General features: G+C 41.6%; 1 protein-coding gene across 19 annotated transcripts in view; it reads left to right on the top strand.

The window, feature by feature from the left end:
- The window catches only part of KALRN (kalirin RhoGEF kinase), a 492,139-nt gene that overhangs the window by 187,263 nt on the left and 285,441 nt on the right, over positions 1-19,435 (top strand). For 18 of the 19 annotated variants that reach the window (XM_083404304.1, XM_083404303.1, XM_083404302.1 and 15 more), the window contains one exon: positions 16,964-17,038. In XM_083404304.1, coding sequence (XP_083260430.1) covers positions 16,964-17,038 — 75 coding nt within the window. Of the gene's footprint in view, positions 1-13,844; positions 14,231-16,963; positions 17,039-19,435 lie in introns of those variants that run through there. The other variant, XM_083404288.1, reaches the window with a different exon arrangement.

The following is a 19,435-nucleotide window of genomic DNA, read 5'->3' as shown; positions in this document are numbered from 1 at the left end:
AAAAATGCCTCTTGCTTGCCAGGATGTAGAATGACGTGTGTTTAGCTACACTCACTTTTGTCACATTCACCACTGGATTGTGTCCTTTAACCAGAAGATTGCCTAAGAGAGAATGGGGCTCTCAGCTGAAAATGGTCCCCCCCCCACCCTCCCCCGTTATACACATTTATCTAGGAGTTAAGTCCTCACTGGGGCTTACATATGAGTAGACATGCATAGAATGGTTGTTACTTTGACGTGAATAGTAACTCATCTTGGAAAGCATATGGTTTAGGTACTTGAGTGATTGGCAGAAACTGGAATATTGTGTTAATGGTCTGTGCTTATACATTTCCTCTGAGGCATCTGGAACTGGCCATACTGGAAACTGGATACTGGGCTAGGTAGACCTCTGGTGGGCAGACCCAGTAAGGGGATTGTGTTCTTATGGTACATTTGTTTCCTTTCCAAACATATTATGTAGCTTTTTTGCTTAACCAATGTTGTCAGGGGAGCCTAGTGAAATCCAAACTCAGGAAGTAGCTGTATTTCTTAATCAGAGGTTATCATTACTGCTGAAGCTATTCACTGTGAAGGCACTAGAGATAAGCACTTTCGCCATATTCTGTTCAGAGATTGTCATCTCGTATATTCATTTTCCAAGGCTCCTGAAGTCCTGAATGATTGGCTGAGAGCTGCAAAAGACATCAAAACTGGGCTGATTTCCTGTCATGGACGAGGCCCTGTTTTCAATTACCATCCTGTAGTTTTCCTGAGCAACAGGTTATTGGCTTGTGAGAGGGCAGGATAAATGGAAGTAACATAGATGTACAATTCTTTTTGAACCAGGATCAAGTCTGAGTTTTGCTTCTTGTGGCTTCTAAGTTGTTGAGATGCTGCAGTAATGCATCGGACCCATAGCATATTTGTATTTCTTTCTCAGTTTCCTCTCACTCTGATTCTGCTTTCCCTAATTTACATTGTATTGTTAATTCTCATTTTACTGAAGCATAAAGTGTGGGAAAAGATGCCTAAATTAAGATCAATTCTGTTTTATTTAATAATATTTGACTAGTATTGAAAGGAACTAAAATATTAAATAGCATGTTAAACATACACATGTACCAACAGGTTGGACTAAAAATGACAAGTGCTGTTTTGTAGATAAATCAATACATTCCTAGCAAATAAATAAACTCTCTAGATTAGACAGTTCATGGTGAGTCAGAGCAGTGGGGAAGGGGAATCGCTTTAGATTTAAAGTTCAACTTTCATCAAAAGAAACCTCTCAGTCCAATGATAACTCAATATATGAGTTCACACTACGCCTCAAAATGCTTAACTTGTTTGAAGCAGCATGATCAACTGCAGTTAAGTCTCTGCTTTTTTATGTCAAAATGTGGGAGCTCTGTCACCAAAAAAGAGCAACTATTTCTGCTATAGCTGTTATAGTTTCCTTCTTGTTAAACTGTTAACAGTTTCCTTTAATGATGGCAGCAGCCAAAGCTCACACTTTCCAAAGGAAAAGCTTTACACCTAGTTAAAAACCTGTAAGAGTGTAATTTAATTAAGCACCAGCAGACAACTTTGGAGGTAGAGACCAGAAAATACAATCGCCACCTTTCACATGCTTTGAGGATGCGTGGGCTGTGGAATATGACCTGTTCTGTAACAGGTGTGGAACTCTTCAGGTGAGGAACTTCCTCACAAGGGAAGCTGGTCTGGCTGACCACATGAATAGTTTTAGACAAGTTATCCCCCCATCCCCAAAGTCATTGGAACAGTATAAGATGACTTTAGGCTGTTGTTCATACATACTAAGGTTCCTGTTTTTAAATATATATATATATGGAGTTTTTATGTTAAATTTGTAACCTGTCTTGGGTCCCTTCCAAGGAGAATGTCAGATTATTAAATGGCACAACTAAATAAATAAACATCAGAATGGCAGATTTGGTCAGCACAATAGGAATGTGAATCAAAACCAAAACAGTGCAAATCCTGGTATTTTTAGGACTCAGTTTGAATACATGTGCAAAGTAAATCTGAATATGTATATATACGAAAAGCACCTGTAATTGTGAAATGATTAATATAGTGAAGAAATAATCTATTGAGCGCCACGGCTCAACATGATTGTGCATGTATCCTACAAAAGTGTTACGATTGTGCAACTTGTACATGTGTTGTCTCTTTGCAGAAGTTTGGGTGAATACATGGCAGTTAGGGATGGGACTGATGGCTGGAATTACAATCCTTTTCCACCACATATTCTTTATCCTGGGAATTTGGTTAACTGACCACACTGTAAAATAATGCTGAACTTTGAGTGCAATCGTTTTGCAGTTATTTCAGGACATTTCCTAGTGCTTGATTGGCATCAATTTTTAAAATAGTAGAGGTGAATAGTAATAACACCAGTGTTTTATTAGCTTGCCATTAGCTAATTAGCTAGTTGCCATTAGCTAATTGTCATTAGCTTGCAGTGTCAGGACCTCCATTATTCACCTCCAGCCTTGGTTAGCAGAATCTCAGACTGTCTCTGTTCCATGGTCTTGTTTACCCTATTTGTCCCTGGACTGTCTGAAGCACTTGTAACATATACACAATGGCATTCTGCTGTGGAAACATGTGCACTGAAATACCTCATCACATAGAAGCCTGTCTGTTTATTAACATCCTTGGAGGCCCTACTTCCTTGGAGAACAGGCAGGTAGCATTCAGGTATAGAACTTTCTTGAGTTAAAAACAGTGTCCTGATTATTGGGATGCTCCCCCCAGACTCACTTCTTTGAGTCCCTCTCTTCCATCAGCTCATGGGTTGCCCATCGAGGCTTTCCCTAGCATCTACTGAGTCCTCCGCCTCCCTATTCTTCTCCCTTTTGAAATTAGGCTTGAATAAAGCCTTTTACTGGCTTCATAGAATCATAGAATCACAGAATCATAGAGTTGGAAGAGACCACAAGGGCCATCGAGTCCAACCCCCTGCCAAGCAGGAAACACCATCAGAGCACTCAATAGAAGGCTTTTTTCAAGCCTAACATTTTGTCTTCTTGAAGACTGCAGCTGGAGAGGGATGTTAGATTTTTCCTCTTTAGGTACATTCTCTAGGATCCACATTAGCCTTAGAAAAAAAGTGAAAACCCCAGCCTAATTGCAGGTGGGGACAGAGACTATGTGTGCCTGTGTGCATGACTGGGGTGTGTGTGTGGTGCATGCATGGAGCCCACAATACTTTCTGCTGCTTGCAAATGTGCCCACAGATCCAAAAGTGTTAGCTTTTCCTAATTCGAATATTAAATTAATAATATACTTATCAGGCTGGGATAAGAACAGTTGTCATATTGCTGCTATTGATGGTTAGCTTTTTTATTTGATTGCAGATTTTTTAATAGTTTGTAAGCAGCTTTGAGGACAAACAAAGCAGCTCTTTTACATGGTAGGGGCTTGGACTAGGTGACTTTCAGGGTCCCTTTGAATTCTACAATTCTGTGGTTTGTCTTGGTGGACTGTGGCATATGAATGTTTTAAATGAATAAGCATATCGAAATGCTAGAGTAGTACTTTGATGGAAACACTGCCAATGCAAAATGGGCCAGGTTGCAGATAAACGGGATATGGTCTTGATGCAGAATCTGTTGAGTTGCTTTTATTTTTATTTGCATTGCCCCTTTCTCATGATGATAATAATAATAATAATATATAAATAAATAATATATAAAATATATAACACTTATTAGTGTTCAAACCACTTTATTTATTTAATTTTATTTCTACTCCGCTCTCCCCGGCCAAGTCTGGGCTCAGGGCGGCTAACATGAGGTATAAAACAATTGATTAAAATACAACTTAAGATTAAAATACGACTTAAAATGCAGTCTCATTTCAGTGGAAGCCCAGAGGAGAAAACATCAAATCTTCACCAAGGCCAGCTATCCAGAATGGTCCTACATGGGCCAGAAAAGCCAGGGAAGTCCCCAAATACGGGTTCCATCACAGAAGGAAAAGGAAAGAGGGGAGGGGATCAGGCTGGTTCCAAGCCCAAAGGCCAGGCGGAAAACTATGTCTTACAGGCCCTGCGGAAAGAAATCAGATCCCGCAGGGCCCTGGTGTCATGAGACAGAGCGTTCCACCAGGCCGGAGCCAGTGTTGAAAAGGCCCTGGCCCTGGCTGAGGCTAATCTGACTTCCTTAGGGCCTGGGACCTCTAGAGTGTTGCTATTTATGGACCTTAAGGTCCTCTGCAGGGCATACCAGAAGAGGTGGTCCTGTAGGTACGAGGGTCCTAGGCTGCAAAGGGCTTTAAAGGTCAAAACCAGCACCTTAATCATGACCCTGTACTCCACCAGGAGCCAGTGCACCTGGAAAAGCACTGGGTGAATGTGGTCCCGCGGCAAGGACCCCGTAAGGAGCCTTGCTGCGGCATTCTGCACCCGCTGATGTTTCTGGGACAACTTCAAGGGCAGCCCCATGTAGAGTGACTTACAGTAGTCAAGCCTGGAGGTGACCGTCACATGGATAACTGTGGCCAGATCAGGGTGGAAAAAGGTAAGGGACCAACTGTTTGATACGGCGGAGATGGAAAAATGCTGCCTTTGCAGTAGCTGTAACCTGTGCCTCCATGGAGAGGGAGGCGTCGAAAGTTACACCCAAACTCTTGACAGAAGGCACGCAGACATCCAGCCACAGCTTCCAGACATATGGTCAGTGTGTCTGGGGCTGATTCAGGATGCATACATTATTTTGTGTTCATTCTCAAAATAATCTTGTTAGGTAGATCACTATTATTAACCCAAAAGTGGGACCTGCGACAAAATGTTTTCTGACCTAATAAGAATACTCCTGTTCATGTTTTTAAGGATCAGTCCTGCCCTCCTATAAACCACCCTGTTCTCCCTTTCCATAGTGTTTCCTTTTCCTGCTGATAGCCAACATACCATACCATGTCTCCTGGGCATGCTCAGTTTTAGGTTGTTCTAAGTCGTCTTCTTTTTTTACTTTCCCTTTCTTTCTTTCTTTCTTTCTTTCACAAAACTGCTGCACTCACCACTTGAGTTTACTATTAGAAGGAATGATGATGTAAACACCAGGATAGGCTCAAAGTTGCTTGCCTAAGGCCAACTTGTTAATTAATGCTAGAGGCAAAACTTAAGCTTGGAACTTCCTGATTCCAAACTCAAGTCTTCTGGTCACTATGCTATTTCAACTAAGATTGTTGAGGACTATTGCCATAAATGAAGACTGTCTACATACGTGCTTGGTGTATTGTATCTTCATTGTGTTGAATCTTGATAACAGGATTCTTAATTCAGCCTATAATCTAAATATTCTGGCAATATAAATTATTCAGCTAGCTATCATTAAAGACAATGATTCTTAAATTGCCCTCCAAGAAGCTTTTTCTTGAGGGAATGTACAATTGAAAAGATAACTGGGGTGTGTGTGTTTTATAGTATATTACTAATTTATGTACTCAGCTGAGCAATTTCCTCTGTTGATTTGTTATTCCATGATCCAGAATCTATGTTGGTTGACATCATCATGGTTTCTGTTCTATTGGATGCATGAGGTATGCAGAATAGTTGGATCAATTTATATAACCAGTAGAATTGTGCAGTAAAGTTTTTTGTGGACCGTACCATTTCGAACTGCATACTGGGGGCTGCATGTTTTAATACTCCCACACTGTGGAAGAAATCCCCCTACCAATAGATAGCATTCAAACATGTAGCTTCCCACCTGCAGCCTGAAATAGTACAGTTTAGGAAAAGCCTGTTACCACAATTCTACTGCTTATATAAATTGGCCTTAAGATGCCATGGTGTTGTGTGTGGTTTTTTTCATTGTCAGTAGTCATCCCCCCCCCCCCCCCCGCTCCCAATTTGTAATTTAAATCAATAATTTGAGAGCTTATGAGTCATGATTTTGAAGACTTATCTTTGGCACTACCGAGTCTTCTGGTCACCACAGATGGCTGGAAGGCTCAGCTGGTGAGTGGGAACTTGGCACAGTTCTGACATGCGAAATTGTCAGACTAACCAATTAGACTAATAAAATATTCCAATTTTCAGTGGCACTCCTCTCCATGAAAACATTTCCAACACAGCTCTTGATGTCTCTGAATAAGTTTGTTTTACTTTAATGGCTAAATAATGTGTCGACATTTAACTAGAACCATGTTAAAGAAATTATGGGTGGTCATGAAACAGAATTATGTGCTACAACTTTACTTTGTGGAGGAACGTTTTTAAATACTACCTTGTGGAATAATAACAAGTTTCCTTGGTATTTTTCTTTCTCCTGGCTGCTTTTTCTTAATTTCTACAGTGTAGTGTGATGGGTTTTTTGTTTTTGTTTTAACTGAATATAAAATCCAAAGAAAACAACTGGTATTGATTTTTTTAATGTATAGTAGTGAATAGGGTGTGCTTGGAAAATGGTTTTGTAATATAGTTGTTCAAGTACAATTAAGAATAATACAAAGCCTTGAAGCACTTCATTCAGCCCTGTCCTCCTTGTGTCTTGTGGAAAAGCTAGATGGTCATTTCACCACAGATGTCATAGATCTATATGGCAACAGCTTGCTCCCCCTGAAGATCAGTCAAATTTCATTAACCTGCAACCAGTTCTTTGTGTGGCTCAGAGGAGCTCCTTTTAGCGAAGAAAAGCCAATTTGCAGAATTTAAGCAGTAGTCAATTTAATCTTGTTACATATTCCCCCACCCCCTGCTTTCTGTAAGCAAAGCATGTTTGGGATGAAGAGCGTATTATTGCTAACTCTGGTGCTCAGTCCTTCAGCGTAATAGGATATCCGAGATGAAATTACACACATGGCTTTCTGCTTTAGACCTCAAGACAGTAGACGAGTTGGTTTTTCTTTCTCTTTTGCAGTGTATTTTCTAGGTTGCACTTCTTCATAGTCTAGCAGGGAATTGACCAAGCAAGGGAAGAGATGAGTCCCTTCTTTTCCATCAATGTTTTAACCAGTTTGGCTGAAGTAACTTAATTTCCCCATCTTTCTGGCCAAAATCAGGTGGCTAATTCTTTTATCCACCTTCCATTGGAGATCTATGTAGATGTGGCCAACTCCTGAATTGAGTATGAGAAGCATTTGTTGTTCTTAAGACTACTTTGTGAGATCCTATGAGCCACACTGGCAGGTGTGTATAATAAAAAATAACAAATACAGTGGTACCTCTGGTTACAGATTTAATTCGTTTCGGGGTGCTGTGTGCGCCCCTAAAAATCCGTAACTAGAGTTGCCGTTTCTGTGCATGCATGCATCGCGCAGAGCGCTTCTGTGTATGTGCACGGCACACAGAGCACTTCTGCACATGCGAGAGCAGCAAAACTCAGAAGTATACACTTCTGGGTTTGCCGTGGCCATAACCAGAAGATTCCGTAACCTGGAGGTTACGCAACACGAGGTACCACTGTAATAATCATAACAATACAGTCATACCTTGGGTTACAGTCGCTTCAGGTTGCGTTTTTTCGGGTTACGGACTGCCAAAACCCGGAAGTACCAGAACGGGTTACTTCTGGGTTTCAGCGGTTGCGCATGTGCAGAAGTGCTAAATTGCGCTTTGCGCATGCGCAGAAGCACCGAATCACAACCCGTGCGTGCGCAGATGCACCATTGCGGGTTGCGAATGCTGCAAGTTGCGAACGTGCATCCCGCACGGATCACGTTCCCAACCCAAGCGTCCACTGGATGTCGTTCCACTGCTCAGATGTGGCCTTCATACAATAATTTACCTGATAAATATTCGCAACATCAGTTTTAGATTTCCCTCCCTCCAAGTGGCCTAAAGAAGTGTGGCTTCCCTCACCCCAACATGTACACATATACCACTACCACTGAAGTGTGTAGGCTGAGAAATAGTGACTGGTCCAAGCTCTTCCAGGGACCTTTATGACTGAGTGAAAATTTGAAAAAATCTGAAGGGTTATACCATTGTCCTGAGGTTTATGTAAAATGCGTACAAATATATAGAATCAAATAGATGGGCCAGCAGAATCTTTTAATTCAGAACCATTAAGGGCTAATATTAATGAATAAAGTGACAACCAGTGTGCTGTCATGGTTACAGGTCTGGACTAGGACTAGGGGACCTACGTCCACCATGAGGTCATTGGCATATTACAGATGTAACCAACAAACCAACAGGCCGTGTTCAAACCAGTGAAAGTGGAGGTAACCCAGGATGTTAACAAGACTGCTCCAGATTAAGTAGCATGAGTATTGCAGCCTGGGAGGCCTTCCGACATTTATCAGATAATTTCCCAAACCATTAGCGACACTGGCATGGCAGCTTAACTAATTAACAGAACAGCAGGTTTGCAAAAGCAGGAGCAGCAAGATTAGGGCCTGGTGGCTACAGTGTAAAAATGCCACTGAAAAAGAATTGATCTTTCACAGCTAGCCTCTCATGATGTTTCTTTGGCTATTTACTGGCACATCTATGGGTCAACATATTTCCTGGTGCTGTATGCTGATGAACACTCAGAAGTTACAAGCAGCTTGGCTGTCAAAAGAGCTAAAAGCATATGGAAGAGTCAGGTGGCAAGATATGGAGCCTTTACAGACTGACAGTCATGACTCAGCCACCCGTAAAATGATTTTTCATTAATGTTTTAAAAAGTGTGTCAGGGATGTCAGAATATATAAGCAGCACACATAAATTATTTAGGCTTCTGCTTTCGTCTCTCTTCCTTCTTCCCAGCTCCTCACAGCTGATGTATGTAAAGTGTTCTAGTTTTGTTCAGATTTATACTGCTCTCTGGCAGATAATACTCATCACCTGTAAAATAGGGCTATTTCAAAAATGACTTTCTTTCCGTGAACAAACAATCCATCCATGGGTCAGATTTGTGGTTTGAGAATGAGCAGCAGAACAGTAAAGAACTTGGCAACAGTAGATATAAAGTATGAATAAATAAAGGACAAAAATATCTCACCAGAAAAGGTGTGCTGGTGAGACACAGAGAGCCAAAGGAAAGAAGAGCAGTGATTTGACGGACAACAGGCTCCATTTTGCGTATGATAGTTTCATAATCAAAATCCATGGGGAAAAGTGGGATGGCTTTGGGGTGTGGCTTTTATTACTTACTTGTTTATTTTAATTATTATATATTGCATTTTAATATTGTTTTGCTTGAAAGCTGCCCAGGATGTATTTACTGATGAATGGTTATATAGATTTAACAACAAACAAACAAACAAACAAACAAACAATTGTTTTTAAATACACGTGCTCTGACATATTGCGGAATCTGATTTATTGGCAAAGCTCCCAGTTGAGTCAAAAGGCTCACTATACCAGAAAGAAGGAAGGGAATGGGAAGAAATAATGAATTGGACACGTACCCTGTAAGCACAGAATAGTAAAATACATTTTGTCATACATTAACAAAAAGTGAAAAGGGGGTGCGGGTTTGAGCAGAATGTATCTTCATTTTAGCATGCAGGAGAGAAGGGGGATACCAGTGTTCTTTTTCTTTTTTAAAGATTCTTTAGAAAATTGGAGGTCTCAAAGTGAAGGTCTGGTTTGGTCTCTAATTAAAGCTGCTTTCTTTGAGTCTCACATGAAATCTGCCTGGGAAGCAGATGTTTGGGTCATGTGCAGCATATTGTTCTTTTGTATGCTCAGTATTTCAGGAAAAACACCTCTGATGAGCCAAAGAAGAGGGTCATTACTCTATCAGCAGTACAGCTTTGCTGTATGCAGTGCATATCAGAAAGGGGTGTGGTTTTCTTTGCTTGGCAAAGATAGATGACCCGTCTCCTTTAGAAAACATTTGTTACTTGGACCTGTATTGCATAGGGTTGTGTGTCCAGTTCCTGATTAACTGAAGGGTTTAACCTGCCCTTCAGGGTTAATTAAATAAGTCTTTTATAAGAATAAGAATAAATCCCAAGCCCTGCCATCCTGCAGCAAACAACGTTGTTGAATTGCTAAGGCCTAGAGCCTTTTTAGTTACACCCTTTGTTTGCTTAATTAATATGGCAACATGTTGTTAGCCACAGCGTTCAGTTAAATTTAAGCAGAGCTGCATCACTACTTCCCATCAGCAGAGTTGCTGCTGCTTAGAGGGAGGGGTCCAGGACTGTTGGAAGGTCAGACTGGTACATTTGCACTACACTGATTTCCCTGCCATCTCTCTCCATCCTGTTAAGGGGCAGTGAGTTTGCTGATAGGAAGCCTACTGAAAAGAAAACTAAACTTTCAGCCAACTAGCTATAAACCTGCTGAGTTACATGCTACGACTATTCCTATTCCCTTCTATCCAGAGTAGTTCCTGAGGTTTTTGTTCTTCTGCATAGTAATTTATATCCCCATTTTTGCCTTTTGTGGACATGTTCTTACAATTTGGTTAGTATGATTTGGTACAATTCTTCAAGGTTTACACACCATTTGAGAGATCCCTAGATGTTAAATCTTAAAACATGGGAGTGGATGCTTCTTGTTTCTAATGTACCATGTAGATTAAGATGCTAAGTAACCTGTCATTTGACATGCTCATGAGGATGTTTTTGAGTGTGTTGGTTGCAGATTGTAGAATAATTATGTTTTTCTACCTCGCATATCTCTTTAACCTAAGAAAGAAAACATTTTTGGCTTTTACATGAAAACAGCACATAGGATGATGGGACCTGGGGTCCTGCAACATCTTAGAGGCACCATGTTGGCTACCCTTGAAAGTATTCAGCAATGTGTAAAGGGGAAGCCTGAGTGGTATAAAAGGACTGCTAAATATGGAGGGGATGCTGAGAGGGTTGTGTGTATGTGTGTGTCACAGTTATTTTTCATTTAATTTCTAAAATGCCTGCTATCAAATCAGATTTCATGGCAGTATATAACCTATGCAGACCACAATACAATTAATACTAGTATTATAAAAATACAGCAGTAAAAGCACAAAGTGTTGAGGTGTTGTATACATTTTCAAATATCTGGGGTAAATAAGAATGTCTTAACATGGCATCTAAAAGCACACATATGGTCTGTTAACAAAGTTTTCATCAAATGCTTTCCATATGGCTGTTTCTTCTCATAGGGCAAGGTGTGGCTGTTGGATTAAGTAGTGATATACAACATGTTGACATCAAATACTGGGATGCGTCTTTCTGAGAGGCCATGGGTGTAAAAAGCTTTGATTACATTTGCATGTTTTGGTACAAAGTGCTTTGCCTTTATCAAAGCCCTGCCTCTCCTTTAGCCTGCTCTCGAGCTGCAGGGCATCCATTGCTTTTGATGTTTGTACATTCAGGCACCACTTTTCAATCCCTGCCCTGCCAAAGGCCTCGTGTAAAGAATAACAATCTTAGCAATTAAATATAATACACACACACCTCTGCCAGATTTGAGGGCTGCAGGAGGGGGGAATGGAAGCAAGAAAGGTGGAGGTTTTTTTCCCCCTTTTCCTTTTTACAAAGGCTGCTCCTGTGTGAAGATACAAAAAGCAGGAAATCTCAGAGACAGGCCTTTCCATTAAAAAAAAGGGCCCAAAGTGCTGGCTCTCTGACAAGCCTTGGCAAAGGGCTTTGAGTCTTTGGAAAGCCTCAGCTACCCATATGGCTTGAAATGGGAAGGATGTTACAGCAAGTGGTGGCGATGTATAATTAATAGAAGGAAGGACGGGACAAGAAAACTGGGAGAAAATATTAGTCTTGGATCAGGTCTAAGTAATGCACACCGATGGCATTAATCTTTTTCATCTGAGAATAAATTTCAGCCATAAAGTGAATATAGCCTTTGTCTTAGATGGAACAAATGGTTTGGCGTATGGGGCAGTGGGATTTAGTATACTGTGCAGATGGCCTGTTTGGTTTCCATGGTTTTAGGGAATGAACTCTTTTAAAAAGTTCCCCAGGAAAATGCCTCAAAGCACAGAGCATGTGACGTGTGCTTTGTTGTACCTCATGGTATGCAAAGTCTTCCTCAGTTCAGTGGTATCCATAGCAGTTTGGAAGCCAAGGTTTCCTGTCAGTTATAAAACAATGGAAGCATATATTTGCAATACAACGCTGTTCATAAGAACTCACATTCAATATTCAAATGCAGTGACATTTAAAAATATGCAGGGAACTCTGTTTCTAAGTACTAGCTCACTTGGCTATGTGATCAGCTGAAATACACAACATAGCTTGTACTGGGCTTTGTCATTTCTGCCTGGGCGCTCCTAAAAAGCCTTCCCTGGGTCCAAAAACTACTGTATGGTTACAGATAGCCCTGCTTTGGGCAAGGTGCTTAATCTTGTGGCTGTGATTCAGCTGCAGTTGCTCTTGGAAGAAACCGATAATCTAGACCCATTCCAGTCAGGGCAGGCCCAGTCTGGTAGTAGAATCAATTTTGACCCCCCTGACAGATTACCTTTATTAGGGAGAGATGGGGGCGTGTGATCTTGTTACTCTTATTTAATCTCTCAGTGGTTTTCGATCCTCATGGACTGACTTGGTGAGTTGGGAGTTAGAGGTAGTGTTACTCTTATTTAATCTCTCAGTGGTTTTCGATCCTCATGGACTGACTTGGTGAGTTGGGAGTTAGAGGTAGTGTGGTCCCACTCCTGTTTACAGGGATACTTACCTACAGAGTAGCATTGGGGAATTGTAGTTGGAAGTTGTGCTATAGGTAGTTGTACCCAACGTCTAGATGAAGCCATTGAGAATGGGCACTGGGAGAGCTATAATGACCTGAGTAGGGGGTCTGGCAAAATTAGGATGGAGACAATTAGTGGTTGGCCAATGATGACCCTTGGGATCCCTTCCAACTCTACAATTCTATGATTCTTTAATCCTGGGGTGGGATCCAGTGGTTGAGGCAGATCTTTGCCTAAGTTGGAAGTGCCTGAGGAAAGGGACCCTGGAGAGGTGGGGAGAGGGATTCCCCTCACCCTGTTTCATCTCCCTATCTATCCCCATGGCACAAGGCAGGGGCACCACTTTCATCCCTGGAGCTGTCAGAGTCTGGTTCTGGTGCATCCACTCTGCTCATTGCACAGCCAATTCCACCTCCAGAGTTGTCAGAAACTATCCCGAGTCCCACCTCCCCAGGGGAAGCTGCTGCCCTGCCTGAGCCACACTTCTTCCATGGGCTGAGAAAGCAGTGGAAAAGACAACAGCAGCTTTCTACCATCATACAGCCTTCTTGCAGCAGTGGCTCCACAGTCAAGGCAGTGATGGAGACTGAGGCCTACTGCTGCATCCCAGGCCAGGACTATGTAGCCAAAAACATAGAGAGAGTCCACATGTTTACCTGTGAGAAATAGGTGCCTGTTGTTCCCTCTAAATTATTCAATGACTAAATACTTTGGCAGTTTTAATACACTCAGAATTTTTAAGGCATATAAAGAAGCATGTTTTGAGGAGAATAGGGTTGAGCGAGGGTGGTGGGGCTTGAGGAGCTCATCAACACCCCTCCCCCCTAAAAATTTGAGCCCTGGACCCAAGAGTCTCTCTATGCGAGAGGTGCTTTGGTGCCATTTAATCTGCTTTCTAGAGCTTCAAGTGAAATTCTGTAATAATGAACATGTTGTTATGTAGCATTGTGGCCTGCTCCAGCAGTTCAGCTAGGCACAGCAGTTCACAAAATCTAAACCTCTTGCTCCATATCTTCCTTAATAAAACCTCTCCTCAGGATCAATCCTCCCAACACACACACACACACACACACACACACACACACACGACTTCCACACTGCCTCTCCACAAATTTCTCTCCCACTTGGGGTTTCCTTCAAAGATGTATAAGGCATACCCTGACTTTACTTATGGTACCTTTAAAATAAGGGCTACTGAGTTCAAGTGTGTGTGTGTTTCAGGCACCTGAAGCCCACGTGTTAAATTCTTGTAGAGAGAGCACAGTTGAGGTAAAAGTTCACCAGTTCAGGAGAAAATACATTTAAAGGCCCATTTAGCTAACAGCTATGATACCAGTTTGGATTGAAAAGGAAGCTTTGGCTTTCTTAGTACAGTGGTACCTCAGGTTACATACGCTTCAGGTTACATACTCTGCTAACCCAGAAATATTACCTTGGGTTAAGTACTTTGCTTCAGGATGAGAACAAAAATTGTGCTCCAGCAGCGTGGCACCATTAGCTAAAGTGGTCCTTCAGGAACAGTTTCAGGTTAAGTACGGACCTCCAGAACGAATTAAGTACGTAACCTGAGGTACCACTGTAAGGCTGTCTAGGGGAAGTCCTACAGGAGCTTGAGGTACCATCTAGAAGATTTTGGGGTGACTCAAAAGGTACATTTTTCAGGGGAAGTTGTTAAAAGTCTGCTGGAAATTATCACTTTTGTGTTTGCCACTATTTTCAAAATTGTGAATATTACATAATTTTTTTGTTAATTTAATGGTATTGTGGTTTTATATTGAAATCTCTCCTGAGGTAATATATGACAACATGCGCGCTCTCTCTCTCTCTCTCTCTCTCTCACTCACTCACACACACACACACACTCCATTTGCAGTTGGCTTTCTGAAAACAATCTTGGAGCCCAAGAAATGTCTAGTTGTCCATTTCTCCTAAAGCAGAGGAGGTTGCTTATTTTTTTTATTATTTGCATGGCAGATTCCTGCCAGAGCCTGGCATTTTTTTCCAAGGGGTTTGGCTTGACAGTTTCTGCTTTTGGCTTTGATAGATAATTGAGCTTCTACCACTCAGGGGTTAGAATAGATTTGCCAGATTCAATATGGGACTGGGTGCTGTTTACCACAACAGAATTCTAATGGCATACCTGTTTTATATATTTTATATATTGTTTTAAATAATATATATATATATGTGTATATATATAAAATTTATATTTATGTGTGTGTATATATATATATATATATATATATATATAATATTTTATATATTGTTTTATATAAGTTATACCTGTTTTAAATATTACCTTTTATATAGCAACATCACTACAACTACAAAAAGCCCCATCTAGCAACTCAAGAGCATAAATACCCCTGCAAAATAGGGCTGATCGCACCTTGTACTGCTAATTATGGCAAGCTCACCCAAACTGTGTTATTTGCACAGGCTTTGCAGAAAACAAATATGTGAAAGTTTGGGGGCAAGCGTGCTTGGAAAAAGTATTTTTATGCTAACTTTCATATTTTCAGTTAAGAAAAGCAGAAACGCCCATCACGTTAGTCATGCCTCATTAGAAAGAGAAAAGTATACTCCTGGGCTAAAAGACTTTCATTTCAGGTTAGTGGACGGAAGTGGCTTCTAATCATTGGCTTCATCTTCTGTCCTACATCTTGCGGTTTAAAGCTAAGAAAAGTTATATTTCTTTGTCTTATCATAACCTTTGTTGTCTTGACAATGTGGGTGGATTTATTACTGTATAGTTCTTATCATGTGGGAGAGCATGTATTGTTTGCTCTTCTGTGCACCATAGCAACCAAAAATGTGACCTCCTTCAAACTCTCAAGCAACAGCTGAGCAGCTTCCAGTCTGCCAAGGAATGACTCATTCACCTTGGCAGAGAGCAGACATGCTCCTGGTTTTGGAATGGCAGGAAATCTTTACTTCATTGGCCTTCCTAGGGAGGACAAAGTAATGATTTATTAATCCAATTCCTATATGAAGAGGAAGCTCCAAGGCCAAATAAACAAGACACCATACAACACTTTTGTTTGTAAAGAGTGCAGCAAATTATATTTCAGCCAGTGCTTTTTTTTCTGGGGGGACGCAGGGGTACGCATACCCCTAAAAGTTTTGTGAATCTACGGTAAATTTGGCCTCGTTGAGGGGCAGTATTTCAATATGAGTAGGAAAACGAGAGTACCCCTTGAATTTTTTAAGAAAAAACAACAACACTGATTTCAGCTATGAGAAATAATAACCCATTATTGGAACCCCTCTTTGTAGCATTTATGTGGCCATCTACTGTACATGAGTTGCTATGTAACTTCATCAGCTGCACTGAGCACATTCTGAAGCTGGGTGTATTAATGGATATGTGATGGAGAGGCTACCCATTTTCAGAACCATATTCAGATATTCAGCAGTGGGCAGGCATAAAAACCACAATAACAGGATGCAGGCAAGACAGACCTTGTCTTCATTGTCTTCCTTAAGTTCAAAGCTAAGATTGCTTCAGGAGGATGTGGATGTTAGAGCAGCAACAGTTTCATGACAGAAAAAAATGGGTAGGCGCAAAGCCCCCCCCATGATATTCTAAAACTGGGATCCCCAATGTGTTGACACAATCCGCACAGTTCAAGCATGTTTACTTGGAAGTAAGTTCCACTGGATTTGAAGAAATTTTAGTTTCAAGTAAATGTATTTTTGATATGACACCTGAGCTCCACCTGTACGAGTAAGTCCTTTCACTTTGCTGAACATGTGGATTAGGCAGTATTTTGCATTTGCACTACATCAGCAAAATACCGGTATGCCTACATGGGGGATGAGGGTTGTCTTTCTGGTGTATATTTCTTACGCAAATATTGGTCACTTGTTATCTGTATAGAGCCATGACATTTTTCATTTTGGCCGCAGCCATACTTAGAATGGAATTAGGTAATGTACTTATAGTTTTGATAATTTATGGCAGCTGTAAAGATTAGGAATTGCCAGTGCTGTTAATTAGTTATATTACTGAATGCTCAGTTTCATATGAGAAATTTTATTTTGTTATGACCTGTGGGTTTGTTTTGTTGTTGTTATATCTTTTATATTAGTCACTTACTCATTTCTTGTTCCTGATATTGTCATGACCTGACAACAGTGATAATGAATAGAAGCTTGTGCAGTGCTTTTTGTACGTTTTGACAGATATCATGCTGCCTTCCCTTTTTATTTGGAAGAAAATTAGTGTTGGAGAAAAGAATGTTTTCTGTATTTCCATAGCTTGATCTACAAATTGTAGGCAATCGCTTGTTGATTGGGGCAGTCTGGAACACATTGCAAGCACTGTCAAAGGCAGACTCCTTTCTAATCAAGACATTCCTATTTTCTTCTCGTTTTTGCAGGATCTTTCCGAAATGATGGTTTAAAAGCTGCTGATGTCCTTCCCATACTAAAGGAAAAAGTTGCCTTTGTGTCAGGTGGGTTCATTACTTTTTTCTTTTTGAAGTGTGTGAGCACATTGCACCAGTGAAAATTATATAAGTATAGCAGCAATATATAACAGAATATTACGGAATAGATTATAATCTGTTTGCTAGATTTTAAGCACAACTACTCATAATTCGGTCCAGTTGTATTCTTAGAGACTTGCTTAGTTAGGGAAAGGCCATAACTCAATGGTGCGTCATAATGTTTTGCATGCAAAAGTTCCCATGTTAAATCCCTGGCATTTTCAAGCAGAACTGGAAAGACTCCAGCTTGAAACTCTGGAGAACCACAGCTAATCAGGGTAGATCATACTGAACTAGTGGTCTGAGTTGGTATAAGGCACCTTCCTAAGTGTATGTAGGATTGCAACCTCATTCACTTATTGGGTCACTGATTTAAATGCAGTAATTTAAAAAGTACCGTATTTTTCGCCCTATAGGGCGCACCGGCTCATAGGATGCACCTAGGTTTTTTTTTTTTGGGGGGGGAAATAAAGGAAAAAAAATTATTGCCCCCCCCCAGCCGCGGATGTCTGTCCGAAGCGCGGGGCGCTCTGCTTCGGCGCACCCCGCGCTCTGTGCAGCAGGCTGCTATCCGCAGCCTAGGGAGCCCTGCGGGAACTCCTGCGGGCTCCCCAGGCTTGCTGATAGCTTCCTGAAGCCTGGAGAGCGAGAGGGGTCGGTGCGCACCGACCCCTCTCGCTCTCCACGCTTCAGCGAAAGCCTGCATTCGCCCCATAGGACACACACAGATTTCCCCTTCATTTTTGGAGGGGAAAAAGTTAGTCCTATAGGGCGAAAAATACGGTAATTTTTGTTGCTGTCAGTAATTAAAGGTGGTGGTATATGGTTTTACAGAGAGCTGAAACACATTCAGGATATTTTCAAATTTCAAATTTGAGTTCCAGTGCCACGTTAAAACCAAATGTTTGGACAGAATTTGAATGTGAGAATGTTAACTTTCTGAAAACTGCATGATGGCTTGGCATTATATTTATAAGTTATACTTTCCACTTTTGATTAGTGTGTTCTAAAAACAGTTCAGGAGGAAAGGAAAGGCAACTGGCAGGAGGCAGAGTAAAAGTAGAAGACCTTCATGCAAGGACAGGGGATTCAGAACAAGTGATTAGTGATTATTGAACAAAACAAAAAGGTTTTAAAGGGTGACCATGTGCAAAAGACACATCCTCCCATTTATACGTGATAGAATTGCACGTGTAGGTCCCCAGGCCACCCCTCAAATAACTTCACACATAACACGTAATTTAGTTTTGGTTTTTGGGCACTATTTTGGCCACAACTTTATTAAAATACAAAATCAGTGAGTGGTTGTTTAGACATTGGTTATGACTATCTGTCCCCCCGCCTGGGACAGAACTGGCATCCCGAGGTCCGATCGGTAGCCAGTAGAAGAGAAAGTCAAACTGGGGGGTCACCTGAGCTAAGCGTCGGACCCACGCCGCTCTCCCCAGCAGCTCCCCGAAAGCTTGCCTGCCCGGTCCTATAACAAGGATTCCCATAACAGGGATTGAGCGGCCCTGGTCCCATAACAGGGATTCCCATAACAGGGATTGGGCGGCCCTGGTCCCATAACAGGGATTCCCATAACAGGGATTGGGCGGCCCTGGTCCCATAACAGGGATTGGACGAAATCATGGCAAGCCCCAGGATTCCTTTAACAGAATTCCCTTCATCGCAATAGGAGGGGCAGGCACCGCCTGTTCAGCCCCCTCCAACACCAGCATATTATAACCAATGCCTAACCGCAACCTTACAAGTTGTGACGAATTGCAGAGTAGTAGGCAAAAACCAAATGGCACAGCCAATCACCAAATGGCAAAATTCCTACTAGGCCCCTGCGCCAAGGCAGACGACCCCCATGACAGGCAAAGCAAGGTCAACCGGAAAAGAGGGCGGGTGGGCGGGTGATCCGATGCACTCTGCAAAGAGAAAGAGAAACCAGAGTGCACCAATATTTAAAGACTATGGTCCCACCCACTCAATTTGCAACATACAATTTGCCCCAGCAACCCGGTTATCCAATCATAGATGCCAGGCAATAACTATTAACCAGCCTGGCAACAAGAGGCCTGGCCCGGTGGCCCACACCGCAACACGTGCTCTCATTTATTGGAGAACACGCTTTGCACGTGTAGGTCCCCAGGCCACCCCTCAAATAACTTCACACATAACACGTAATTTAGTTTTGGTTTTTGGGCACTATTTTGGCCACAACTTTATTAAAATACAAAATCAGTGAGTGGTTGTTTAGACATTGGTTATGACTATCTGTCCCCCCGCCTGGGACAGAACTGGCATCCCGAGGTCCGATCGGTAGCCAGTAGAAGAGAAAGTCAAACTGGGGGGTCACCTGAGCTAAGCGTCGGA

The sequence above is a fragment of the Podarcis tiliguerta genome (assembly GCF_965153285.1).
Source record: "Podarcis tiliguerta genome assembly, chromosome: 1".
Lineage (NCBI taxonomy): Eukaryota > Metazoa > Chordata > Lepidosauria > Squamata > Lacertidae > Podarcis > Podarcis tiliguerta.
The sequence above is the reverse complement of the archived record's forward strand: the minus strand, read 5'-3'. Positions and strand labels throughout refer to the sequence as shown.